Source organism: Ochotona curzoniae, unplaced genomic scaffold (assembly GCF_017591425.1).
Source record: "Ochotona curzoniae isolate NIBS_2020 unplaced genomic scaffold, NIBS_Ocur_1.0 patch109, whole genome shotgun sequence".
NCBI lineage: Eukaryota > Metazoa > Chordata > Mammalia > Lagomorpha > Ochotonidae > Ochotona > Ochotona curzoniae.
Window position 1 is genome coordinate 485 of NW_024466650.1, and position 26,446 is coordinate 26,930.

At 49.3% G+C, this 26,446-nt stretch overlaps 1 protein-coding gene across 1 annotated transcript; it reads right to left on the minus strand.

Moving 5' to 3' along the window:
• Window positions 1-520: 520 nt before the first annotated feature.
• On the minus strand, window positions 521-25,708 carry LOC121166296. The gene is made up of 7 exons (XM_040995433.1): window positions 25,458-25,708; window positions 16,079-16,262; window positions 11,645-14,770; window positions 9,377-9,505; window positions 8,615-8,787; window positions 4,712-4,829; window positions 521-703 (listed from the first exon to the last, which is right to left on the minus strand). Exons 1-7 carry the CDS (start codon window positions 25,706-25,708, stop codon window positions 521-523), a joined length of 4,164 nt encoding a protein of 1,387 aa, XP_040851367.1.
• Between the last annotated feature and the right edge of the window lie 738 nt (window positions 25,709-26,446).

Here is a 26,446-nt window from a genome sequence, read left to right on the forward strand (position 1 = left end):
TACAAGTCAGGTTTTGTGAAAATGCTGAAGAGCTGAAAAATTCTCTTGGACTTGGGTGAGGCCTTGCTAGCTCTAACCCCAAACTTCAAATTCACTAAATGTAGACCGACGGCAGTCCTTGCCTCTTAGCTCCTGACAGACACAACCTCAGTTTCCCCTCTGCGAATCTTAACAAGCAAAGTGAATAGTGGCCTCCCCAGTCGGTTTCTATGAGCCTTTCAGCTCTTTGCTCCCTGTAGAACATTCTGGAACTGTGCTCACGTTACATCTTAATAAATGCTTAAATTCATGTTCCCCACCTTGTATAATTTGACTTTTCTTCTGAGCTACAGAAATGACAGTGTCTGTCTCAGAAGGGCATTGGTGTCACCAGAGGCCCGGGATGTTCACCTCGCTGGAATACTGTCAGGACCTGGCACGGCCCAGCCCTCTGGGGTCTCACTGGCTGACTCAGCCTGCCCAGCCCTTTCCCCAGGATCCAGGTACTGGGTAACAGGGAGCCACACTTGGAGACCATTCCTTAGCTTTGAATCAGGGCAGCAAGTGTGGGAGGCATTTCCGTGCTTGCTTTTCGCAGGCCCCACTCATCCCAGTCCCTGGTGGAAGTTTCTTGAAGTCTGTGTTTTACAAGTCTCTTCCTCCACTGCATGCAGAGGGCAGCAACTTCTGATTCCTCTGGGTTGTGGGGAGGCGATCTCAATCCCTGGAGTTGGAGTGAAGGAGGGAGAGAGAAGCGATTAAGTAGTGTAGGTGTTCGTGCCCGCTGGCCCCCTGCGTGCTGGTTATTTGGGCTCTTCGATTCCTCTGATTCAGGTTGCTCTGGCCCTAATTTTTTAATATTCTTTATTTTTTATGATATAGTTCCATAAGCTCTGAATCCCAATCTTTCCCTCCCCGTTATTTTGTGGGGCTTGAGGAGCCCTGTTTGTAGAGGAGCTATGCATTGCAGCAGCATAAAAGGTTTTGTCATTAGCCTGATGTGATGGCTCAATTGGCTCATCCTTCCCCTTCAAGCACCGGGATCCCATATGGGCACCAGTTCATGTCCAGGCTGTTCCACTTCCTATCCAGCTCCCTGTCTTGCCTGGGAAAGCAGTGAAGTATGGCCCAAAGCCTTGGGACCCTGCACCAGCATGGGAGACCTGGAAGAAGCTCCTGGCTTTGAATTGGCTCAGCTCTAGCCATTGTGGCCATTTGAGGAGTGATCCAGCAGATGAAAAATCTTTTTTTCTCTCCTTCTCTGTAAATCTTCCTTTCCAATAAAATAAAAGGTTTGTCATCTTTGTTCTGCGAACACAGTAGCCAGCACTTGTCAATTCTCTCCCCTATTGGGATTCCCACTCCCTTTGGGTCTTGCTGTGTTCAGTTTGCTTTCTGCAAAACACGTATGGGTCAGGGAGCTAGTGCTCTAAGAAGACCCAGCCAGCACAAGTGCACACCATGCACACTCACATGGCACTCAGTTTCCCTGGGCTCAGGTGGTCTGGAGGTTGAGGGACTGGCATGGGCCCTGTCTTAGTTGGTGCTGCAGTCCGTGGAGGCTGTGGACAATGGCCCTGGCACAAGGAGGGCCACGTGCTGCATGTGGCTGCAATACGGACACTGTCAAACCCCTTCTACTGCATATGTCTGGTCTAGGTACTCTTTGAACTTAACCAATACAAAGTTTCCATCAGCTGGAACCTTGTCCACACATGTTTAGCACTTGGCTGTGCCAGCCTGCCAGTCTAGGTATGTGACTTCAAGAAATTCACATGCTAATAAGGGGCCAAAAAGATAAATAAACACAAAGAAAGAAAACTAACTACAAACTGTGGTGGGTACTATCAAGGAATCATGCAAAATATCAATGTGTAGGACAGTGGGTGTGATTCAGTTTAGACAGAGTGGAATTGTTTATCGACCCTGAGCAGGCAGAATTCAAGTTCAGACTCAAAAGCTAAGAAGCAGCCAGGCTAACAATTCCAGCTTCCTCTCCATGCAACCTCTAGGAGACAGCAAGGGGTGGTGCGCCCACGTGGAGATCCGGCTGCACTTGCAGCCTCTTGGTTCTGGCCCCAGCTGGATTGGCAGCTCACTCATTCACCTGTGCTCTCTCCTCTCTCTCCCCTCTCTGTCCCTCCCGCCTTCCTCCCTTCTTTGCTCTTTGTCTCTCTCTGTCCCCCACCTCTCAAATAAGTAATAACACAAATCAAGAAAAAGAACAAAAGGAAGAGGGAATCATTGGTGACGTGGAGTGGCCAAGAATGGAGAGACCCTAAGAAAAACATTTGAGGCACTCAAATATTTGCCATTTCCAGCTTCCACTTAGGGTATAGGAAATACCCTACAGTGTTGCCCACACCCTAACACCACTACCACCATCACAATGAAGACACATTGTCCACAAAATTGCAATCTCAACTCATTAGAGAGTTCAGGTTAAAAGGTGATAAGTTGGTCTGGAATCTAAGCAGACAGACACCTCTGAGAAGAGACAAGGATAATCCAACTGTCACAAGATACTGGAACAGGGGAGGAAAACAGGGCTACCCTAGAATCCTATAAAACAAATTTAGGAAAAATGTCTAACAAATAGGTAATGGCATAATATGAGAGGCTGCTGCAGGTTTATTAGGCTAATCCTTTGCCTGCAGGGCTAACATCTCATATTGGCATGTGGTTCTAGTCCCAGCTGCCCCACTTCCAATCCAGCTCCTTGCTAATGCAACTTGGAGAACAGCAGAAGATGGCCCAAGTGCCTAGACCCCTGAACCGATATGAGAGACCCAGAAGAAGCTTCTGGCTCCGTTTCCAAGTGGCCCAACTCCAGCAGTTTTGGCTATTTGGGGAATGAATCAGTGAATGGAAGACTCACTCTCTCTGTCTCTCTCTCTGTCTCTCTCCCTCTTTGTCAATTACTCTGATTTTGAAGTAAAACAAAAATAACTCTAAAAACTAGTGTGCTTGTACAGAAACTATGGGAAACCACAACAAGAAAACCTACATGAACTCATAGGTTTTTCAAGGGACCATGTCTATGCTCATGAGAAAGACTTGGGCAGAACAAGGCTTCTTGTGATGTAGGCTTGGGGGAGGCAAGCAGCCACCAGTGTCACCACAGGCACAAGTCCCCGCCCAGATCTGTCTCTTTTAAAAAGACAGCTGAGTCACCAAGGGCAGGACAGTAAACTGACAGAAGGTAACTCTGGCTGGGGCAGGTGCTTTGGTTAAGGTACCAATTAAGACATCTGTATTCTATCAGAGTGCCTGGATTGGAGTCCAGCCTCAGGCTTCATATCCAGCTTCCTGCTAATGCAGACCTCAAAATGCAGTAGGTAATGGCTCAAGTACTTGGGTTCCTGCTACCCCTGTGGGAGACCTGGATTGAATCATGGCTCCCAGTTTCAGTGAAGCTCAGGCTTGGTCACTCACTGCAGGTGTCAAGAGAATGGGTGCTCTCTGTCTCAGCCTCTCAAACCAGTACAAGTTAAAGCGAAGAAATGATACACGCCAGCAAATGTAATAGTAATGGTGTGCCAACTGTGATTGCAACAATAAGCCCAAAACTCAGAACCTGGATATGATTTATTCTGTTTATATGAAAGGAGAGAGAGAGGGAGAGAGAGAGAGAGAATGTTCTAATCTTCTATCCTCTGGTTCACTCCCCAAATGGCCACAGCAGCTAGACTGGGGTCAGACTGAAGCCAGGAGCTCCTTCCAGGTCTTTCAAGTGGGAGCAGGGGTCCAAGCATTTGGGTCACTTTCTACTACTTTCTCAAGTACTTAGCAGGGATTTTGATTGGAAGTGGAGCAACCAGGATTCAAACCAGTGCCCATCTGGGATGCCAGTGTTGTAGGTGGGAGCTTTACCTGCTATGCCACAGTGCAGGCCCCAAAACCCAACTCTATTGAATCACCAAGCACTCTAAAGATCTGGAACATACACACATGTATTCTAGCTTTTTTGATCCATACCATGCCCTGCATAATGTCAAATTCTCAACAAAGAGTTATGAGACATGAAGAAAGAATAACAAAAGACTAACCCATTATCAGAAGACAAAAAAATCCCCACCAGAAATCCAGATTCAAACATGAGCCACAATATTAAAATTATATAGGTAACTGAAAATAACTATGAGGAGCATGTCAAGGATTCTAGTGAAAAAGAGCAAAAATACATGAACAAATGGAAAATTCTAGCAGATGAATAAAAGTTATTAAAATAAGCAATAATGTTACAAATAACAAAAAACTCATGTAACAGACATGAAGAATGTTTCACCAAATTCACCCACATACTGGATGGAGCTAAAGGAATAGCCAATGATTCACCAAACAGTCCCACAGGGAATCAGGTGGTAGATTGGGGGAAGGAATGAAGCTGAATTTAATAGCTAAGAAGAGGGCAGAGGGGCCAGCATTGTGGTATAGCATGTTATGCCACCACTTGCAATGCCAGCATCCCATATACTGAGGCACAGCACCGAGTTCTGGCAGCTCCACTTTCCATCCAGCTTCCTGCTAATGCTCCTGAGAAGGTGGCTGATAATGGTTCTCCTACCAGCCGTGTGGAAGAGCCAGATGGTGTTCCAGGCTCCTGGCTTCTGCTTGGCCCAACCCTCGTGGCTGTGGCCAGGAGGGAGCCTGCAAGCCTGAGCACTGGCACGGTGCACACTTAGGTAGCCCATGCCCACACCCACTTCAGACCCGTCTGGTCAGCACTCACCCGCAGACTCGCAGCTTCTGCGGCTCTCACGGCCTCACGGACGGCCTGGAGCAGCTGCTGCGCGTTCCCCACCAGGAGCTCTTCGGAGGACCTGCTTCTGGCCAGGGAGGCCTTCACGCTGCGGAGTTAGCAAGAAGGAAAGCATACCTTACCCCAGGGAAGAGGTGCAATCACACAGAAACCGTCTCCAATGCCAGAAGACTTTCACCATGCTAGTTCCATTCAGAAATCTGGGATGACTTTGTGGGGGAGTAATCAGGAAGAGCATTTGGGACTAGTCAGAGAGAGCGTTCCCTTTAACATTTTTAAACCTTTTAAAAAATTGATAATTTTTCTTTTTTTTGTTGTGTAAATTTTATTTTTGAGACTTTTTTCATATTTGATTAGGGTGTGAAGGATCAAGGGCTAGAGGAAAGTGGGTGTGACCATTGTTTTGACATTCTCCTTTTTCTTTTTTTAAATGAATATTATTTTATTTTGTTGATCTTTACATAGCTGGTTAGGGTTCAAAGGGTTAAGGGCTACAGGATGTGGGTAATATAATTGTTTCCACATTCTCTCTCTCTCTCTCTTTTCTATATCTGGGATAAGGGGGAAGAGGAAGAGAGAAGCCCTACCTAACCTCCTACCCATCCCAGGATCCCAGACAAGGGGCATGCTGTGAGGGCACTGTTCAAGTGGTTTTGATAGTTCAGCAGTTCTGAATTACACTCACTTGGGGAGTGAATCATGGGATGAAAGATATTCCTGTCTGCCTCTCCTCCTCTCTGTATATCTAACATTGCAGTAAAAATAAAATTAAAAAGATTTTCTGTCTGTTGATTCACTCCCCAAGTGGCTGCAACGGCCAGAGCTGTGCAGATCTGAAGTCAGGATCCCGGAGCCTCTTCTGGGTCTTGCATGTGAGCTCTGGGTCCCAAGGCTTTGGGCCGTCCTCGGCTCTTTTCCCAGGCCACAGGCAGGGAGCTGGATGGAAAGCAGGGCTGCTGGAATTAACTAGCACCCATATGGGATCCTGACGCGTTTAAGGAGAGGACTTTATCCGCTAGGCTACTGCGCTAGGCCAGTATTAACAGCATCAGACGACTTCTTCTTCTTTCTAATGATCTTTACATAGTTGATTAGGGCACAAAAGGTCAAGGGCTACAGGAAAGTGGGTAAGACCATTGTTTCCACATTCTCTTTTTTCCTTCTTGTATCTGGGGGAAGGGGAGAGACAAAGGGAGAAGCCACACCCTCCCTCCCAACCATCCCAGGGTCCTCCATGTGGGGCATGCTCCGGGGTCCTGCTCAAGTATTTTCAATAGTCAACAGTTATGAATTGCTGCCAGTCTCGCCATTCCAAGCACGATGAAATCTCTTCAGAATCTACTGGCTGACATAGTCCACCTTAGAGTCTCCATTTGCTCAGATTTTCACTGCTATCACATGGCTGGAGTAGTTGATTGATTTTTCTGCCCTCTGTACTCTGTTGTGGTACCAGGTGTTCTCTGCAGGCTCCAGTGTACTACCTCACGCGCACCTGATTGTGCTGTCCACTGCTCCATCTGAGCCTCTGAGGAGGCTTGGCTCTGGCATTTGCACTCCATGGTCAGACCATGGAACCTGCACTTCTCTTCACAGTTGAGGTTCTGAGATCAGTAGTTCAGCTGGGGGAATCCCCAAAACAAACTTCATCTAAGGAGATCCCAGACCTGATTCTTGTGTGCTTGCAGGGTCTAGCACTGTCTGTCGCCCCAATCATCTTATGCATATGCTGGTGGTTGCAATTGCTGAGTTAGTTCTGTGTCCAGCCCTGTCTTCTAAACAAACCAACAGGTGTTGCAGTCCAGCCCGATCCTGCCCACCACACACTTGGCCCTCACATAAACCAGTGGGAGTTGCAGCCTAGTTGGAGTGACCCACAATAACCCCCACCAGGCTCACCCCCCTGCCTGGTTCCCATGCTTGCCAGTATGTACAGCAGACTGGTCCAGTCTGTCCCACATCCCATTCAGCTCTCATACATATCAAGCCTAGTTCAACACAACTAGCCCCACTATCCAGCCTACATGCATGGCAGTGGGTGCCATTCTGTCTAGCCATGTTTGCCCCAGTCCTGGCTCTCATGCTCACCACTGGCAGTGGTAACCCAAGAGGGAGGTGCCCACTGTTTCCCTACTGGGCCCCCTTCCATTCTGAGATCATGCACTCTCCAAGTGGTTCTGCAATTTAACTTGACAGAATTAGCCCCCAGTACCAGCATCTGCCAGCTGATGCTGTGGCAAAGCCCAACCAACCCACACCCACTCTGACTTTCCCCTGATCCAGCCCACATGAGTCCAACAGGTGTTATAGTCCTGCCTGGTCTGGTCTGTCCCCATCCCATATCACATTGTCCAGTGGGAGTAGTGGTCCAGCAGGGAGCCCCATGTAGTCCCCCCTATTGGCTTTGTCCCTCCCCTGGGTCTCGCTGGTTGGGTACTGTGGTCTAGTCTGGCATGGTCTTCCTTGCCTCGGCATTTGCCAGTGGGTGCTGTAGCCTGGCCTGGCTCTGCCTACCCCCCAATTCCAGCTCACACTGTTGGGGGTTACAGACTAGTCCAGCTCAGCCAGCACCCAGTCCCAACCATAATATGTACTAGTATGTGTTGCAACTGAGCCCGGCCCGACCCATACTTTATTCTGGTGCTGATTCACCAGCAGGTGATGTGAACTGGCTCAGTCGGGTCTGCTTCTGACCTGTGCCAAATGTATGCCACTGGGTACCATTCCCTGGCCTGGTCTGGGCTGCTCCTATTATGATTCTTGCACTTGCCTGCAGAGGAGTTCCCCAAGCTCCTCCATCAGAACCTCTCCCAGTGCCAGATTTAGCATACACAGGTGTGTCCACACACCAGCCCTACTTAGTCCACCTCCTGTCCTAGCAAGAACAGTGGCCTTTCCTGATTGGCCTTCAACCCATTCTGGTTTTTACTGTTGGATATTTCAGCCCAGCCAAGCCTGGTCCACACCCAGGCATAGCTCACACATGGCTCAGTAGGGACAGAGACCTAGCCTAGTCCATCCTACACCTACCCTGGTTCTCCAGAGCACCAGTTGGTGCTGGAGTCTAGCCCAGTTTGGTGTGCCCAGCCCCAGTTCACATTTATCCCAAGGGAGACTATAGCCCTACCCAGACCAGAACATAGCTCCCACTCTGGCCCCCACACTCACCAGTGGGAACCCCAACCCAGCCAGGGTGTCCCCTTAGCTCCCCAACCAGGCCTGTTCCCAGCCATAGATCACACACATGCCAGTGGTTGCTCTGACCCAGCTTGGCATAGTCCCTCACCTGTCTTGGCCTTTGCCTTAGATGCTATAGCCTGGCCTGACCCAGCCTGCCCCAGTCCTGACTCTCACTGGCGGGTGCTGGAACCTGGTCTTACTCAAAGCAGTCTGCTTCCATCCCTGGCTTATGCAAACCAGTAGGTCTGACAGCCTAGCCCGTTATGACCTATCCTCCAGCCTGGTTTCTGTACTTGCCGGTGAGCTAAGGTTTGCTTGGCCCGGTCTGCCCTCCTCCAAAACCAACCCACACATTAGCCAACAGTTGGAGCTACCTTGCCCAGCCTGCCCAACTCCCAGGCCTAGACCATGTGCTCACGGCAGGAGCTATGACCCACTAGGGGAGTTTCCCAAGTTCCCCCACTTGGCCCCACTCCCAGACCCAGATCTCATGCATGACAGCTGGTACTAGGCTCTTGCCTGGCATGGCCTGCCCCTCCCTCTTGGCCTTGTATGAGTCTGTTTACTCTTCCCCAAGTAAGTGTAAATTCTTGAAGAAGGATAAAATAATTCAAGGAAGCGTGGGAAAATGGAATTATCCCACCCTACACCCCTACACTGCAAAGATGAACACTTTTCACCAAACCCAGTTCCTACCTGGAGATGATACGGAGCTGGTTGCTCATCGTCTGGATCTGTTCGACTCTACACACAAGTTCCTGGGAGCATCTTCTGTCTATGCAGTTCTTGGCGATCATGCAGATGAGTCTGGCAAATTCTTGTGCACAGGTTGCGACTTTCCTCGCGGAGGTAATGAGCTCATCTTTGGTCTGCACCGGAGACACGGAACAGTTAGAAGCAGGTGGATGATGCCCTGACACGCTTCGCCCAGGAAGCTGGTCACAGATCCCGCAGCACGTCAAACGTACTCCGCACCTCCCGCTTCACCTCTCAGTGTGAACACACTCCATCCAGCCTGGGATATGAGTTGACATGGAGCCCAAAGCAAACCTTTTCTGCTTGTCTGGGAAGAGCAGGCACGTGCCCCTGGACAGGCCGTGGGTGAGGAGAGCCAGGTTGGAAATGGACAGCCTAGGAATCACCCCGCAGAGCCAACATGAACTTCCGCTCCCCAGATCTGGCATGGTTGTCCAAACCGACAATGCTACATGCCAACCAAGATATGACAATGTTCCTTACTTCTGTAAGGAGGCTTTTGGGGTAGATCAGAGCAGCTGAACTGTCAAGTGGAAGTGGCTCCCAGAAGCCAGAGGTACGCAGCCTCCAGGCCCCTTCCCCAAGCTGTACAGGTCCTGGGTGCTGCCTGGAGCTATCCAGCTCCAGAGAATGCAGTGGGAACCCATTTCCCCTACAAGGTGTCCAGTCCGTTCCCCACCGCAGCCTGCTGATGTCCAGTACCAGGAGGCATCTCTTCCTCAAACTCTGGGCCATTCGCAGCACCATTTCAGTCATCTCTTGGGTGATCTGCGAGAGTCTGTTGTCATTGTCTGCGCTGTCATCTTTCTGCAATGACTGGGCCAGCTCTGTCTGTGGCCAGGCAGGATGACCTGGAGAGGCAGCAGGTAGGCCATTGTGCTGCTGGAAGAAAACAAATTAGAAATTGTCAGATTTGGGCCTGGCGCAATGGCTCAACTGGCTAATCCTCCCCCTGCAAGTGCCAGCATCCCCTGTGGGTACCAGCCCTGACTGCTCAGTTTTGACTCAGAAAAGCTGTTCTGATACTGAAAATAGCAATCAGCCAGGTGGGTCGCTGGAAGGGCCTAAAGTGCACCCACTGGGCTCCAAGCACCGGGAGACCCTCTTGTGCCAAAGTCACCTGCCAGTCCTTATTCCCTGGAAGTTCTTCCATTTTTCATTTGTGATTGTAAACCCTATACTCCCTTGGGCATCCAGAACTGCTCTGCTCTAAGGAAGCATCTAGAACATCAGCTCCATCCCTCCCACACTCAATTTACCCCGTGTTCTGTACATCTAGGCTGTCTTCAGCATCCTAGCAAGCATTCAGAACTACTTCCTGTGCACCTGCACTGTCAGAGACCACGTGGTCAAGGACCAGTAAGACAGAGTCCCAAAACCTCAACCGCTGGTGTTTTGGTTTTGGTTTTGTTTGTTTTTTTTTTTTAAGATTTGTTTATTTTATTGCAAAGTCACATATACAGAAAAGGGGAGAGACACAGAGGAAGATCTTCTGTCTGCTGATTCACTCCCCAAGTAACTGCAACAGCCAGAACTGAGCCAATCTGAAGTCAGGCAGCCAGAACCTCTTCTGGGTCTCCCATGCAGATACAGGGTCCCAAAAACTTTGAGCCGTCCTTGACTGCTTTCCCAGGGCATGAGCAGGAAGCTGGATGGGAAGTGGGTCTTCCAGGGAATGAATCAGTGCCCATATGGGACACCAGTGCGTGCAAGGGAGGACTTTAGCCGCTAGGCTACTGCGCTGGGCCCACTAGTGGTTTTGAAAATCTTAAGTTGGTGCATATTGAAAAGAAACCTGGATTTACTGTGGTTTTGAAGTTGACTGCTTCAGCCACATTGCCCTCACCTTCTGAAAACTGACCGTGTCTCCTACTGTTTTCTTGGCCTCATTTTGGACATAGTGAGTTGTCCCTGGATGCTGTGAGGGGTGAGCTGCCATCTCTTCAGGAGGGGGACTGAGTACATGCAGGTCACCAGGATGGAAAGATAAGAGAACCTGGCAGATAATACCCCTCAGCTACAGCCCCGGAAGACCAAGGAGGAAGAAAATGGCCAGTGTGATTCAGCGGCCTTGGAGCTGACAGAACGGATCCCAGCAATTGTCCTTTTCAAGGCCCATATCCAACTGTCGGAGGCAGCTGGATCACACATGGCTGAAAGCACCTCCAGTTTCTTCAGCAGCAACGAGGCCCAGGGCTGCATCTCACAGACGCCCGTAACTGCAGTCAGGAGGCTCCGGTTGGTGACTTACAGGTGCCTGAACTCTCCCAGTCCAGGTCCTCCTCCCACAGCAGGTGCTACTCAGAGTTCGGTGGCCTTTCTGCGCTTTATAAAGGCTGAGCTTCTGCCCCTTGGGAGCCCCAAGGAGTGGCGAGCACAGCAGATGGTCACCCTGAGTGGTCAGTCTCACTTCTCCAAGCACTCACACTCTCAGTGGCAGGATCCTTAGACAGAGTTATTTTCCCTGTTTCACTGGAGCTGAGTGTGTGTGTTTACGTTCATGTGCACAGAGTACCTACTTGGGCGGCAAACATTGGCATATGACACCTTATTTTCCACCCAAAGAAGCCTTTTCACATACAGGTGACAGAGCCAGATATGTCTAGGGGGTGGAGTGGGATGGGGTCCTTTCCATTCCCAAAGCCTGCAGACCCCGTGTGGCTGCATGACCCTACCCTGCGCCTGCAGCAGGTACTCTGCTACAAGTCTGGTCCCAGAGCTTGGGTTCCTACAGGTTGTGGGTGCTGCCTGTTCAGTGTGAATTACCCACATGTGCACCAAGACAGTTTTTTTTTTCTGGAGCTTGGCAAGGTCTTTGGGTAAGAGGAAGAGGGTTCAGACAGGGCAGAGGAAAGATGCTGAGTATCCTACCATGCCCAGGTCTGCTGGCGCTATTTCAGTAGAGCAGGCTCCCTCTGTGCTCCTGGGGGTGCCTGCCAGGATGGAATCCTGAGAATTCACACTGCTTACTGCCTCAGTTCCTGTTGTCCCCGCCTTGTGGTAGAGCCCGGGCTGGGCAAGGTCCTGCACTGGGGCCAGCACTGGGTCCTCCCCTGGTTTCAAGCACTGGGCCAGGAGTCTCCAGGCCTCTGAGTGACTGCCCTTCCAGGCTTGCAGCTGGGCCATGGCAGAGTGAGCCGTGGCTGCCCACTCCCACCAAAGCAAATCCAGGGTCTGCGTCTCGCACTCCTCGAGGTGTTCTCGGAGCACAGGGAGCCTCTGGGCCACCTCCTTGGTGAGGACAAGGATGTTCTCTAGAGCCACAGTGAGGGCATCATGGCAGGGCCCAGACTCTCTACTTTCTGCCACGATTGCCTGTACAGCTTGGATGCCAGACACCATGGCTTCTAACTTGTTTCCGGGTCTAGTCTGGGGATCCTTGCTGATGGAGTATCTGGAGCAGAAAATGTCTTTGAGAGCGCACGTGTAGTCTGCATGGATGCTGTGGAAGTGGTCCGTCAGGGCCTTGGCTCGCAGAGTGAGCTCCAAGCAGAGGAGCTCGAAGCGTGTGGACAGGCTGGGAGCCGGCTTGGGAGAGGAGACCAAGAGCTGGGCCACGAACAAGAGAGCATCCGTGAGCATGTGAACTTCCTTGCCTAGAAAGGAGAGCTCGGCCTGCACCTGCTCGTTCCCACACAGTGGGCCTGACAGCCTGGCGACCTCTTGTAGCCTCTGAGAAGCATCTGCTGCCCGATCCAACCCTTCCTTCCACCCCTGCTGGTGCCTCACAGCCTGCCGCAGGGGAAGCAGGAACAGGCCTTGTCTCTCGTTGAGCTTTTCCATGTGCTGTATCAGGTCTTGGATGGCCGTTGACCACAGAAGGCATCTGTCTTCAATGTTCTCGCCCCATGACTTGACAGCTCGGCACCCATCAGAGGCCAGCAACTGGTCCATCAGCTGCTTGGCATGAGTCTCTGCCTCCTCCCATCTGCCTTGCATTTGTGCAAATGTTTCGGGGTGCCCAGTTGAGATAGGGCCCTTCTTATCCAAATCCATGAGTACACTTTTAGCTGCTAGTTGAACCACCGAGGCTAAATTCTGCTGAAGCTCCATGAATGTGGCCATGCTCCCTGGTAGATCAGCTGTTTGACTGTGGTAGAACAGCTGTTGGCACAGAAGGTACCAGTCTCCAGCAGTGGCTACCATATCCTGCCTGGCTTCCCTGGTCCTCCCAGGGAGCTGGAGCTTCGCCTCCAGAAGCCTGTCCGTTCCAGCAGCTGCACCATGGGCTACTTCCCTAGGCAGCTTACACAAACAAGGTGGCAGAGTGGAGACTTCCTGAAGGCCTGGCATCCGCTCTGACCCCAGCAGTCCCTCCCCAGCTAGGGGCTCTTGACCTGCACCCTGCTCAGGCAGGCTGAAGCCAGCTGAGGTCGACCCCTCAGGGCCACAGCGCTGTACTGCCAGCACCAGCTTGTTAATGGCAGAGAGCCGAGAGTCTTCCTTCCCTCCTGGGGGATCCATGCCAGGAATCGAGGGGCAGGCAGGATGGACTCTGGGGGAGCAGAAAGTGCCTGGATCCCTTTCCCTGAACCCAGGCACCTGCTGGTGTTTCAGTTCAGGAGCCCTGCCGTCCCAGAGGCCAGGGAGCACCAAACAGGGCTGGTCCTCAGTCGTTCCAAACCTGCAGACTTGAACCCGTAGGGGGCTGAGGATGTCTGGGTGGTTGGTTCCATCCAAGCCCTCCAGGATGCTCTGAGCTGAACAGATGAGTTGTCTGGCTGCTGCTAAAACCACACCTGTGTCCCATAGGCTGTTCTCCTCTGAGCAGTCCTCGGCAGCTGCACCCAGGCGCCGGGAAGCCTGTGCCAGCTGCTGGATCAGGACTCGCAGGCCATTTCGGAAAATGGGGTCTCTTTCTCTGCCCACATACCTGTTCATCACTTGCACCATGTGCACCGCTCGAGCCTGCAGATACACCACAGGTCTGCGGAGCTCTGTGGGATCGCCACTGCTCAAAGCCCACGCAAGGAAGGGCAGGCGCCGAGTCATTTCCCAAATGCACGCGCTCAGGAACTCAGGAATATCCAGGACATCATCAAAACATGACAACAGGTGATCAGATGCAGCGGCCCAGGCCTGAAGCAAAGCCTGCAAGGCGTCGGGGCTCAGGTCCAGATCACAGTTCCGGGGGTCTTGGGAGAAAAACTGCTGCACTCTAACCACGAGAGCCCACAAGCCGGCAGCAGCGATTTCCAAGTCTCTGCCAGTCTGCGGCCGCGAGCAGCACACCAAAACCAGGTGGGCCACCCGGAGCATGTGCCCGGCCTGTTCAAGGAAGACTGCAAGAAAGGGCTGGAGGCTTGTGGGTGAGGTTTCCCCACTGCGCAGGCAGTCTTCTGGGGGAGTGACTCGCGCGGCCTGGATCAGACTTTGAAGGGGACTCTGCGTGTCCGTGAACGTGTCCAGAATCTGGCTCAGTAACCCTGTGCGGATACCCTGCGACAGGCCCTCGGCCGCAGCCCACAGCGCCGCGCGCTCCTCGGCCGAATCCAGGCTCGCGCGGCCGGTCTCTGCAGCCCCAAGGCTCCCCCGCAGCTCCAGCAGCTGGCGACAGCGGACTACCAGGTGCAGCCGCTCCGGCGGCGCGCAGCCGGCGGCCAGGTACATGCAGTGTCCGAGCACCGCCGCCAGAGGCGCGTCCAGCAGGCCGTTCAGGCACCCGGGTGTGGGCGTCGCCAGCAGCAGCTCCCGCACCTGTTGCAGGCGCCGGGTGAGCGCGCCGCTCCGTGAGAGGGTCTGCGCTGGGAACGAGCTGGCGCTGGGCTCCAGCAGCGCCAGGAGCTTGCTCAGGGCCTCCCTGGTTTGAGCGAGAACGCGGCGCCTGGAGGCTGCCAACTGCGGGTCGCGTGGGTACCGCAGATGGCCGCGAGCGACCGCGACAAGTGCGGGGATGCAGCCCCGCAGCAGGCCGTCGGCCTCGCCCCGGCGCGCCGTCAGGTGCCCCAGGCGCAGCAGCGCCATAGCCAGATCCGCGAAAAGGCGGCTCAGCGAGGCCGCGTCGTCCGTGGCCTCCAGCGCGTCCAGGCAGCTCAAGCAGCAGCCGGCCTCCAGCGCCGCCCTCCTTGCCGTTGCCGCATCTTCGAGGAGCAGCACCTGTCAGGGCATCCAGAGAAGACAAGTCCTGGAGGTTATTGCATGCTTTGGAGCAAAGGCGAGAGCATTGTGGCCCCTGTCTTAGGCTTTACAAAGCCCTCTGCACTTCCCAAATCCCAACGTTGTAGTGGAGTGTAGACTCTAAGTCAAAAGGAGGGAAAAAGTGGCTACGGGAGGGAGGACCTTCCAGCAAGTGCCTCTGAGAAACTTTTCTTAGCCTAGCCCTGCCCTCCCATCTCCTGTCTTCCACAAAGTTTGCCCAGCCTCCCACCAGCAGGTGGACAAGATGGTCTCCTCTACTCATTTCTAATGCTGTTTCACTGAGGTTCTATTGAATTACAAATGCCCCTCCGCCACCACCACCAAACAGTCCACACTAACTAGCTAATGATAGACAACACTTGAGAGTGTTTAAGGCATGTAGACCTTTCAAAGATTTATTTATTTTTATTGGAAAGGCAGATCAGATTTATGGAGAGAAGAGACAGAGAGAAAGATCTTCCATCCACTGATTCACTCCCCAGATGGCCACAATGGCTGGAGCTGAGCCAATTCAAACCCAGGAGTCAGAAGCTTCTTTCAGGCCTCCCACGTGGATGTAGGGTCAAAGCTTTGGGCCATTTCCCTAAGCCATAAGCACGGAGCAGGATGGGATGTGGAGCAGCAGGGACAGGAACCAGCACCCATAGGGGATCCCAGTGATTCTAGCCAATTAAGCCATTGTGCTAGGCCCAAGGCATAGTGATGTTAACAGGGAACACCAAGTGCCCAGTAAGGGAGTGGCACAGTAAGGGAGGACTGTCAGACTGGCACTGGGCAATGCTTAGGAACTGAGAGTTTGTTCTAGCTTCCTCACATCACCCCCACTGCAGCAATATCTTGTTTCTAAGAGCTTCCTTCCTCCCTCCCTCCTTCCATCCATTCTTCCTTCCTTTCTTTTTCTTCCTTGCTTCCTTCTTGCCTTCCTTCCTTTGTCTCCTCTCCTCTCTCTCCCTGTCTCTCCTCTCCTCTCTCTCCCCTCCTTTCTTCCTTCTTTCTTTTTAAATTAGAGGTAGGTGGTTCAGTGTAAAGCCAGAAGGGACTGCATAGGTGTTTAAGATCATAGACCCCCCTTGCAGTTCCTCGCCCCAGCCATGGCAGCTTCCACAGGCAGCCTTCATGTAGTTGGTCATGAATCCTGAGCCCTAGGACTCAGCAGAGACTTGGGCCTGGATTCTGTGCCTGGGACAGGTACCTACTGTGAAAACGCCACTTCCACCCCTAGTCCCCAGCAACAAGCTCTCTGTGAAGCTCGGACTGCAGCCTCACCTTGGTAGTGGCCACCACCATCTGCTGAGCCATAGTCGCCAGCTCCTCGCGGTGGCGCTGGCAGGCGGGCTGCAGTAGGAGCTTCCGTGCCACCTGCGTGACATTCCTCCCGCAAAGCAGGAGTGATTCTGCTGCAGGCTCCACCTCTGCCCTGAGCCACTGTTCCCCAGAGTCAGCCGCCAGCCTGGAGAGACGACATGCTGTCACAGAAGCTGATGTCCTAGAGAGAGGATGATACACAGCAGCAAGGAACCAAGCAACCAGCCGCTCCCATGGAGATGCCCGGCTGTGCTAAGGGTGCTGGGAGTCTCCAAAGATACGGTGTGTTTGGGGCCAGCACAGTGGCTCAACAGGCTAATCCTCCACATCGCAGTGCCAGCATTCTAAATGGGAGCCGGTTCATGGCCCAGATGCTCTACCTCCTATCCAGCTCCCTGCTTATGGCCCAGCAAAGCAGCATAAGATGACTCAAGTCCTTGAGACCCTGCACCTACATGAGAGACCCTGAAGAAGCTCCTGGCTTCAGAACCACACAACCCCAGTGATTGCAGCTGTTTGAGTGACCCAGCAGATGGAAGATATCTCTCTCAGTCTCAACCTCCTTATTTTATTGCAAAGGAGGAGAGACAGAGAGACAGAGAGGAAGATCTTCTGTCCGATGATTCACCCTCCAAGTGACCACAATGGCTGGAGCTGCGCCAATCCGAACCCAGGAGACAGGAGCTTCTTTTGGATCTGCCATGCGGGTGCAGGATCCCAAAGCTTTGGGCCATCCTCAGCTGCTTTCCCAGGCCACAAGCAGAGAGCTGGATGGGAAGTGGAGCTGCCGGGATTAGAACCAGCAACTATGTGGGATCCCAGCGTGTGCAAGGTGAGGACTTTAGTCACTAGGTCACCACACCAGGCCCTGCCCAATGATAATTTGTAGTTGCCTTCATTCCATCTGCTTTGATTAACTGGAATTCTATAAAGAAATGCTGTCCTTTCTTCTGCGTTCATCTATTATGTCATGTATTTACTTACACACTATTGCCTCATGGATGCTTATATCGTTCTGTGTTTTTGTTTACAGCTTCTTAAAATATACTGGACTATTTTAATTATAAAATTTAGTAAGCTTGTTGTGTACTCACCCACAAAACCACCTTCAAGGTCAAGAGTGAATATATTTATCACCTTCAAGTTTCCTCTGTGAACCCATTCATTCCTATTTCACCTCAACACTGAAAACTTCTGGAAGTGGCAGTTCTGTTTATCACATTAACAGCGGTCATGGTTTCATTGGTAAATACATACGCCAAAATGTATCAATGGATGCATTTTAAATTTATACAGTTTGTTGATCATTAGTTTGCCTTAATAAAGTTGTGAAAAACAAAGGCCAGGTGGTATTCTGGGTTAAACTATGGTGTGGAAGGCCCATATCTACTGATGCACCTGGTTCAAGTCCTGGCTACGCTGTTTCCAAACCAGCTTACTGACCACGCATCCTGAGTGGCAGTGGGTAAGGGAACATGGGTCCCTGCCACTCACATGAAAGACCCAGCTGGAGTTCCCAACTCTCGGCTTCAGCTTGGCACAACCCTGACTTTTGTGGCCTTTTTGGGGGGGAGGGGCGGTGAACCAGCAGATGGCGTATATCTGTCTCTGTGTGTGTCTTTTAAGATTTTTATTTGAAAGGCAGATTTTACAGAGAGAGGGATGACAGAAGGAGAGGTCTTTTACCTGCTGGCTCACTTCCCAAATGGTTGCAAAAGCTGGAGCTGAGCCGATCTGAAACAGCAACTGAGAGAGTCATCTGAGTCTCCTAGGTGAGTGCAGGGTGCCAAGGCTTTGAGCCGTCCTCTGCTGCTTTCCCAGGCCCTAAGCAGGGAAAGCAGGGCCGTCGGGACATGATCCGGTATTTATGTATAAACTCCCAAGTGCATGAACTACTAAATCTAGAGTAACTATAATATTGTAATATTTAGACAAAGAGACAAGAATGATCTGATTTGAAGGGTAGATTTCAAAATGACAAAAGATGATTGCTTCCACAAGGAAGGTAACTATTCTAGATTTGTAAGCTTTTTTTTTTTCAGATAAGCCCAATATACAAAAGCAAGTAGTCACAAAAGGGAAAAGGAAGAACAGATCCATCATCACAATGGAAGATGTTTTGCTCAACTCTCTAGGAAAAAAAAAATAGATGCATGGATAGGATATTTCAACACACAAACATGCCCTCGGTGATACATACAGAATATTACACCCAATAATTTAGAATGCATGTCTATTCAAGGGTCCATGGGACATTTCCAAATAGAGACCCAGAGCTGGAGGATATAGTCACGAGAGGGGTGGGCATTTGGCATAGTGGTTAAGATGCCCATACCCCATGTCAGAGTGCCTGGGTTCAATGCCTGCCTCTGGTTCTTGGCTCCAGCTTCCTGCTACAACGGACCCTGGAAGGCAACAGTGAGGGCTCCTGTCACCTCCGTGCGACACCTCCACAGATTTCTCAGCTCCTGGCTCGCTTCAGCACCTGCCTAATCCTGGTCATTGTAGACATTTGGGGAGTGACTCAGCAAATGGGAACTCACTCTGTCTTGCTCTCTGTTTCTCAAAGAAATAACATGTTTAAAAAAGAAAAGATCGGCCTGTAGCAATTAAGTCTTCATCTTACATGTGCCGGGATCCCATATGGGTACCGATTCTAATCCCGATGGCCCCATTTCCCATCCAGCTCCCTGCTTGTGGCCTTGGAAAGCAGTTAAAGATGGCTCAAGGCTTTGGGACCCTGCATCCATGTGGGAGACCAGGAAGAGGCTCCTGGCTCCTGGCTTCAGATCAGCACAGCTCCAGCTGTTGTGGCTGCTTGGGGAGTGAATCATCGAACAGATGATATTCCTCTCTGTCTCTCCTCCTCTCTGTATATATGACTTGGCAATACAAATAAATAAATCTTTTTTAAAAAAAAGATCTGTATCTATATACACATACATCTTTTAAAATCATACCAAAAATTGGAAAAAATCATACAAAGTATGTATTGGATTATAACACAATTATACTAGAAATAAAAAAAACAAGATAACTAGAAAATTCTCAGGAGCATGCCCAGGGGGCAGAAAGTGGAGGTGGAGGGGAGATAAGTGAAACCACCAGTTTCCCCCAGGGTTACTGTGAGGCCTTCCATATGCTGGTTCACTCCCCCAAAAGGCTGCAATGGCCAGGACTGGACTGTCCAAAGCCAGGAGCCAGGAGCTTCTTTCTGGGTTTCTCACATGGGTGCAGGGACCCAAGCACTTGGGTCATCTCCATTGCTTTCCCAGACACATTAACAAGGAGCTGGATCAGAAATGGAGCAGCTGGGACTTGAACCTGCGTCCATGTGGGATGTTGGCACTGCATGCAGAGGCCTAAGCTGATATACCACCACACTGGTCCCCATAGGCGGGATTTTATACTTGGTCTTAGCCAAAAGGTTAAGAAGTAATTTAAAGGTGGGTTTTTAAGCAAAAGGAAGTACGTGTTGTACTGTCTTCTTTCTGCAAGGTCATTCCTACCAGCCCTCTCCCACCGCCAATGCTGGCCGGGGCCTGTTGATTTGTCCTTGGGTGGCTCACCAGGCAGAGGAAGGCCTGAAGGAGCTGCCACCTCCACAAGCTCCGGGCTGCTTGCCTCCACTTGGCCTCCCTAGGGAACTGCTGAAGGAACTGTTGTGAAAGTCGGTGCAGTCAAATCTGAGTGCAGATATGAATTATAAATAGTATTGCTCCAATGGACGAGCTGGACCACTTCCCACGGTCATGAGCACAGATCACTCTCTGTATACGTAACTGACCTTGCCAAGGACAGATCATGCAGCAAAAGCACTTATGCTAACACACACAAAAGTAATATGGAACTTCCCTCAAAAGTTAGTGTGTGGGCCTGGCGATGTGGTTCAATTGGCTAATCTTCCACCTCCAGGTGCTGGGATCCCATAAATGTGCTGGTTCATGCCCCGGCTGCTTCATTTTCCACACAGCTCCATGCTTATGGCCTGGAAAAGCAATGGAACATGTTCCAAAGCCTTGGGAGCCTGCAGCCAAGTGGGAGACTCAGAAGAAACTCCTGACTCCTGGCTTCGGGTTGGCGTAGTTCTGGTTGTTGCTGACACTTTGGAGGAAAACAGTGTAAGGAAGATCATTCTCTCTCTCTCCTTCTCTCTGTAAATCTGCCTTTTCAATAAAAATAAACAAATGTAAAAAAAAAAAAACAATTTGGTCCATCAGCGATAGGAATGAGCTTAGATCCCTCTGATCTGCCACAAGTCAAGCAGCTTTCTCTGGCTTTCTTGACCTTGATATTTTATGGCTCCTTCAAGCCAGTGATTTACAGAAAGCCCTTCTTCTGTGTGGGTCGGTCTGATGTGTTATTAATAAATTCTGGTTGCACAATGTGGGAAGTGGTTCTCCAGAATGACGCTGTGTCTTCAAAGTGCCACATTGTCAGGCAAGGAAGGCGTTTGGTTCCAGTAATGGGCAATGCCACCTTTGACCATGCGGGGGCAGTGACCTGCCAGGTTTCTCCTTTCTGAAGGTCCTAGTTCTCCTTGAGATACTAACTGCCTCTAAATTAAGCTTCCGTCTACTGCTGTAAGCTTCCACTGAGGATCCTTGCGTGGACCAGTGAAGAGTGCCCAAATGGTAACTAATTTCACAGCTCCTCCTGACATCATCAACGATCCTTCCACAACAAGAAAGAATGTTCTCTTCTCCACTGTTCATTTATTATGTTAGGGACTCTTCCATTTTTATCTTCTTCAATGGTTTATAAACCATTATTTTTTTGTTGTTATCCTCATATGATCCCATATTGGACCATATTTCCCCCCAAATTTTCCCCTTTCAAACTGTATCCTATATCTTTTTTATTTGTCCCTGTTGGGTTGTTATTATTATTATTTTTGTAAAGATTTATGAATTGGGGGTAGGCAGAGAAACAGAGAGAATCCGTCATCTGATGGTTTACTTCCCAAATGGTCACAGTGTTAGGAGCTGGGCCAATCCGAAGCCAGGACCCTTGAGCTTCCTCTAGGTCTCCCACATGGAAAGAGGGGTCCAGGGACGTGGGATTCCTTGGCTGCTTTACTAAGCAGGTTAGTAGGGAGCTGCACCAGAGATGGAGATGCCTGATCTTGGACCTGCACACATGCGGGATGCCAGGACTCAGCTGGCAGCTTTCCTCCCTATGTCACAGTGCTGGCCTTAAGGGTTTGTTTATTTGTTTGTCTTTTGGTTTGTTTTTCAATCACTTCCTTCCTTGACTCAAGAAAATCCAGGTTCCATGTTTTCCTTACCCCAGTCCCAGGACAGGTCATTTCTACAGACTTGGGCTCTTTTTAAAGCAGATAGTGTTTAGAAACCAAGATCTGGGTGACAGGTGTGCTCACTGCTCCTGGGGTACCATTACCTCTAGGTCTTTGTAGTGGGAGGAGCATGGAAATACAAACATGGTAAACAGACATGTGGTTGGGCATATATGTGAGTTCATATCCAATTGTCTCCAGTGTTTCTATTTTGTTTTATTTTTGATGATGTTTGCGCAGTGGAGAAGGATGCATGCCCGGGTGGACCACTGATTAAGGCAGGGAGGGTTGAGGAACAGGGCAAAGTGGGTGAGACAACTTTTTCCACTTTTTCTGTATTTGGGGGACATGGCTGCTCCTTGCAGCCTAACCCCATCCAGCACCGAGGGTTCTTCCTGGACTCTTCATTTCCATTTGTGATCTCCCTTTTCCGTGAGTGAGAAACCTGACTCCCTTTAGCCTCAACATGTTCACTTGTTTGTTCATGAGTGTGTTAACAATCCAAAGCTGATAGCCCATCCTAATTTGGAAAAAAAAAAAAAACAAACAAAACTAAAAAACCCACTTTGTTTGCAGTTTGCTTTGTCTTTAGATTGATGGATTACATTGAAGTGCCTTGCTCAAAAATTAGGCACTTGGGTTCTTTTTATTTTCCACCATGAGATTATGGTCTTACCCAGACCACGGGCCACACATAAGGTTCATGAAATCATTTGGTCTGGCCTAACAGGTTGATCTTAATGATGGTCATTCTGTACGGCCCATGAATGACATTATAAATATACACATGGCAGGAAAAAATTTTGCCACTCCTGTTTGCTTACTTCAATACCATTTTTTCTCCAATTTAGGGTTTTATCTTCCATTCTTTAAGTTTTAAGTGGATTTGTATCTACAAAAATATTCATAGGTTTCCCAATTGCACAAAAACTCAAAAAAGTGTCCCTCTTCCTTGCCCATCACTTTCACCCCGCCCTGTTGGTTCTGAAGGTGACCAATCTCACTTAATCTCATTTTTAAATTAAAATTTCTTTCATATTTTAAAATAGAGTTCTACACTTCTAGTTATATAGCTACTATGTGATCTTGAATAAAATCTGACAGAAACATACTGAGATAAAAGAAAAGAGAGGAAGTTTGCAGATGACTTGTTAAGACGGTGTGTGCCTAGTTAGTGTCAACTCTGGCTCCACATTAGCTTTAAGTTTTGCAGCAGGCAGTTCGTAAAGAATAACAGTGTGACTTGACATGAGAGAGCAGGCAGACTGCATCTGGAATCTTGAATTCTCCCACTGCTGGAGCTGGAGACCCAGAACAAGGATCCGCAAGTGGGCAAAGGTGCGAGATCAAGGTGAAGGGGTGAGGGTCAGGGTCTGCGGCTGACGAATGGCTCAAGGCCACAGGACTGTGTGCTTCGAGCAATGCCTGAGACAGTCACACGCTGACCTCTGTACTCGGTACTTGGGTCACACTGCTGCTTCCTGATCACAAACACTGGCTTACAGTTAACATCTACAGGGGACGTAGCTATCAAAGTTTGTGCCACTTCAACTCCTGTGATTCAAGTTCCCAAGTGGTTCAATATAAGATTGAGGCAGCGAGCCTTCTAAGTCAACCTCCTGCCTCAGAGAAGGGGGCTTCCCCTGGCTGCCCATCTATGTCCATCTCATCTCTTATTTTCTCAATTACATATTGTCTTACTCTCCAACCCCGCTCATGCTGCCTTGATCGAAGTAAGTTTTGGGTAGCGTGCTTTCCCATGTTAAGTGATACTGTGAATATCGAACCAACAAATGCTCTTCGGCAACATCTTTAGCATCTACACTGTATTTTATGTTGCAACTAGGATTATTAAACTCAGACATTTTACCCTGCTTCTATTTTTTCACAATTCTAAATAACGTCACAACAAACATGCTGATATGCATATTTTGGGTGCATATTTTGGAATATCCCCTTAGGATGAGCATCAGGTTGAACACCCTTGATCCAAAGATCCAATACCTGAAGTGCTACAGATTCTAAAACTTTCTGAGCACTGACACAGACACATGTCACCGGTTGAAAACTCCATATCAAAAAAACTTTGTTTCATATACAAAATTATTATTGAAAATCCCAAATAGAATAACCTTCAGTCTATATGAACATTATATATGTGCAACATACATGAAGTTCATATTTACACTTGGGTCCCATCCCCAAGGCATCTCACACACATGCAAATGCTCCAAACTTAAAAAGAAGTCTAAAACACTTCTGGAGTCAATAATTTCAGACATTCAGGCAAATAGGATTGGAATCAATGAGTGCAATAAACATATAATTTCTGAAGTCTTGGATCTTTAGTACCGAATTAGCCTCTAAAATGCCAGTCCTGGGGCTGACCTTGTGCTGCAGGGGTGGGTTAAGGTACAGCCCATGATGCTAGATTCCATATGCTAGTGTTCCAGTTCAAGGCCTGGTTACTCCACTGCTGATGCAGCTCCCTGCCAATGTGTCTGGGAAAGTAGTGGCAGTTGGACCAAGTATTTGGCTCCCTGCAATCCAGGTGGGAGACACAGGAAGCTGAGTTAAGCCTGACCCAGCACTGGGCATGGCAGCCATTTGGGAGAGTGAACTAGTGGATAGAAGGTTTCTATCTCTCTCTCTCTCTCTTCTTCTCACACACACATCTCTCTGTAACTGTGCCTTCAAATAAATAAACATTTTTAAAAAGAAATAAATAAAATACCAATTCTCATTTCCATCATTAGTATATGAGAGATCTATTTCTCCCAACATTGAGTTATCATTCTTTAATCTTTGCTAATATGTTGGGTCCAAATACTGGGATATTACCATTTAAATTTGCATCCTTACTGAAAAAAAAGGTTATTTATAAGATTGGGTTAATTTTCCATATTTTGTAATTTAAATGTATTTCTTCAGTGAAATGACTTTACTGTCCCCACTTTCTATTTATGTATTTGGACTTTTTCTGCTAGTATAACCTTGTGTTTTGGTTTGTCTCCACTGCCTCTGAGAACAGGGACTTCAAATGTCTTTCTTATTGATTGCTCTATTTCAGAACCCAGAACGGTACCTGGCAACTTAATGGTTGGTCAATAATGTTGGGTAAAAGAGGGGGAATATTGGGACAGGCACTGTGGCTCAGCAAGTTAAGCTGCCACTTGGATGCTTCTATCACACACTGGAGCACCAGTGGGTCCAGCCTCTTCTTCCAATCAAGCTTCTTGAGAATGTGTGCCCGGAGAGGCAGCATGTTATGGCTGAAGCACTTGGGTCCTGCCACCCGCATAGCATACTGCCATAAGAGCGCCTAGCTCCTGCCTGTGGGCTGGACTGGCCCTGGCTGAATTCGGGGAAGAAAGACCTTTCTCTCTCTGCATCTGATACAGTTTTTATGTTCAAAAAATAGAAGACTCATGCTCAGTGCACTGAATGACCAAATTAAAATTATGCTTAGGGCCTCCTAGTGGTGAAAGTCCCCACCTTGCATGCTCCAGGATCCCATATGAGCACCAGTTCATATCCTGACAGCTCTACTTCCCATCCAGCTCCCTGCTTATGGCCTGGGAAATCAGTGGAAGACGGCCCAAAGCCTTGGGACCCTGCATCTATGTGGGAGACCCAGATGAGGCTCCAGGCTCCTGGCTTCAGATCGGCTCAGCTCCAGCCGTTGCAGCCACTTGGGGAGTAAATCAACGGGATGAAGATCTTCCTCTCTGTCTCTTCTCCTCTCTGTATATCTGACTTTCCAATTTAAAAAAATTAAGTTATGTTTAGACTATTCTGAATATTCTTATATCTATATAGAAAAATTGCCTGTGAAATGCAATACGGATGAATCTAAAAGTCTTTTGATGAGACACAGATATGCTTCTTAGTGGAAAATTCAATTGGCTCTGAAATACTTGGATACTCAAAATCAGAAATAATAATATATTAAATAAGTGTGCTGCTTTTTCACATGTGACTTTTTTTAACAAAGGTGTTTTAAAGCACTGTAGGAGTAAAGGGCTGAGTTCTTTCACAGCGTACCTCCTGGCCTTCTCTACCAATGCCTCAGTAGCTTCAGCCAAGTCCTCTGCCGTTTTCTCCAAAGAGCCAAATGCCTCCTCCTCCACATCTGCCTTCTCCATGGAGATGAGCAGGTGGCAGAGCCGAACACTCATTGGTGAGATGATTCTCTCAGTAGCCTCGTTCTGTATCATGGAGCTGATGTCATCAAAGACGAAAGAATCCATCTGTCGTGGTCTGTGAACAGAGGTCACAACGTGATCATTGTCCATGTTCACCGAAGTGAGACTACTTCTTCCTCATGTGTTGCTCGTCTGATTCTAATTCTACAAAGGGAGAGAAATCTACAAGATGCTCAAGGAATACGTAGAGGTTGATTTTCAGGATGCTGCAAGTATGGAATAGGTTGTGGCTGAGCAGAAACATGAAGAAGGTGGCACTGGCATTGTGGTATAGTGGGTTAAGCTGGTATCCCAAGACAGAGCACTGGTTTGAGTTCCAGGTTCTCACCTGCCAGTCCAGTTCCTTGTAATTCACCTTGGCAGGTGGCGGAGATGGCCCAAGTACATGGGTTTCTGCCACCTGAGTAAGAGACCGGAATACAGCTCCTGGCTCCTGGATTTGACCTGGCCCAGACACCAGTGTTGTGGCCATCTAGGGAGTGAACAGGTAAATGGAATCTCTCCCTCCCTTTCTCTGTCACTCTGCCCTACAAGTAAATCCTATTTTTCAAGGAATAAAATGAGAAAGCAGAACAAAGATGCAATGAGACAGGTGTGGGGGAAGGCAAACAATGACAAATGGACAGACTAGGAAATGGTGACAGTTTAAGAAATGGTAAAACGGTGAAGGCAGGACTGCAAGAGGGGAGTGCGATCTCATTCACAATCCTTTCAGAGGTAAAAAGGATGAAGATTACTCATCAAGAGAAAGCTTCGTAACAAAGAATGAAATGCAGTGCCAGCTTCATCCAAATCTATTCCGAGGTAGAAATACCACTTAGAACCACA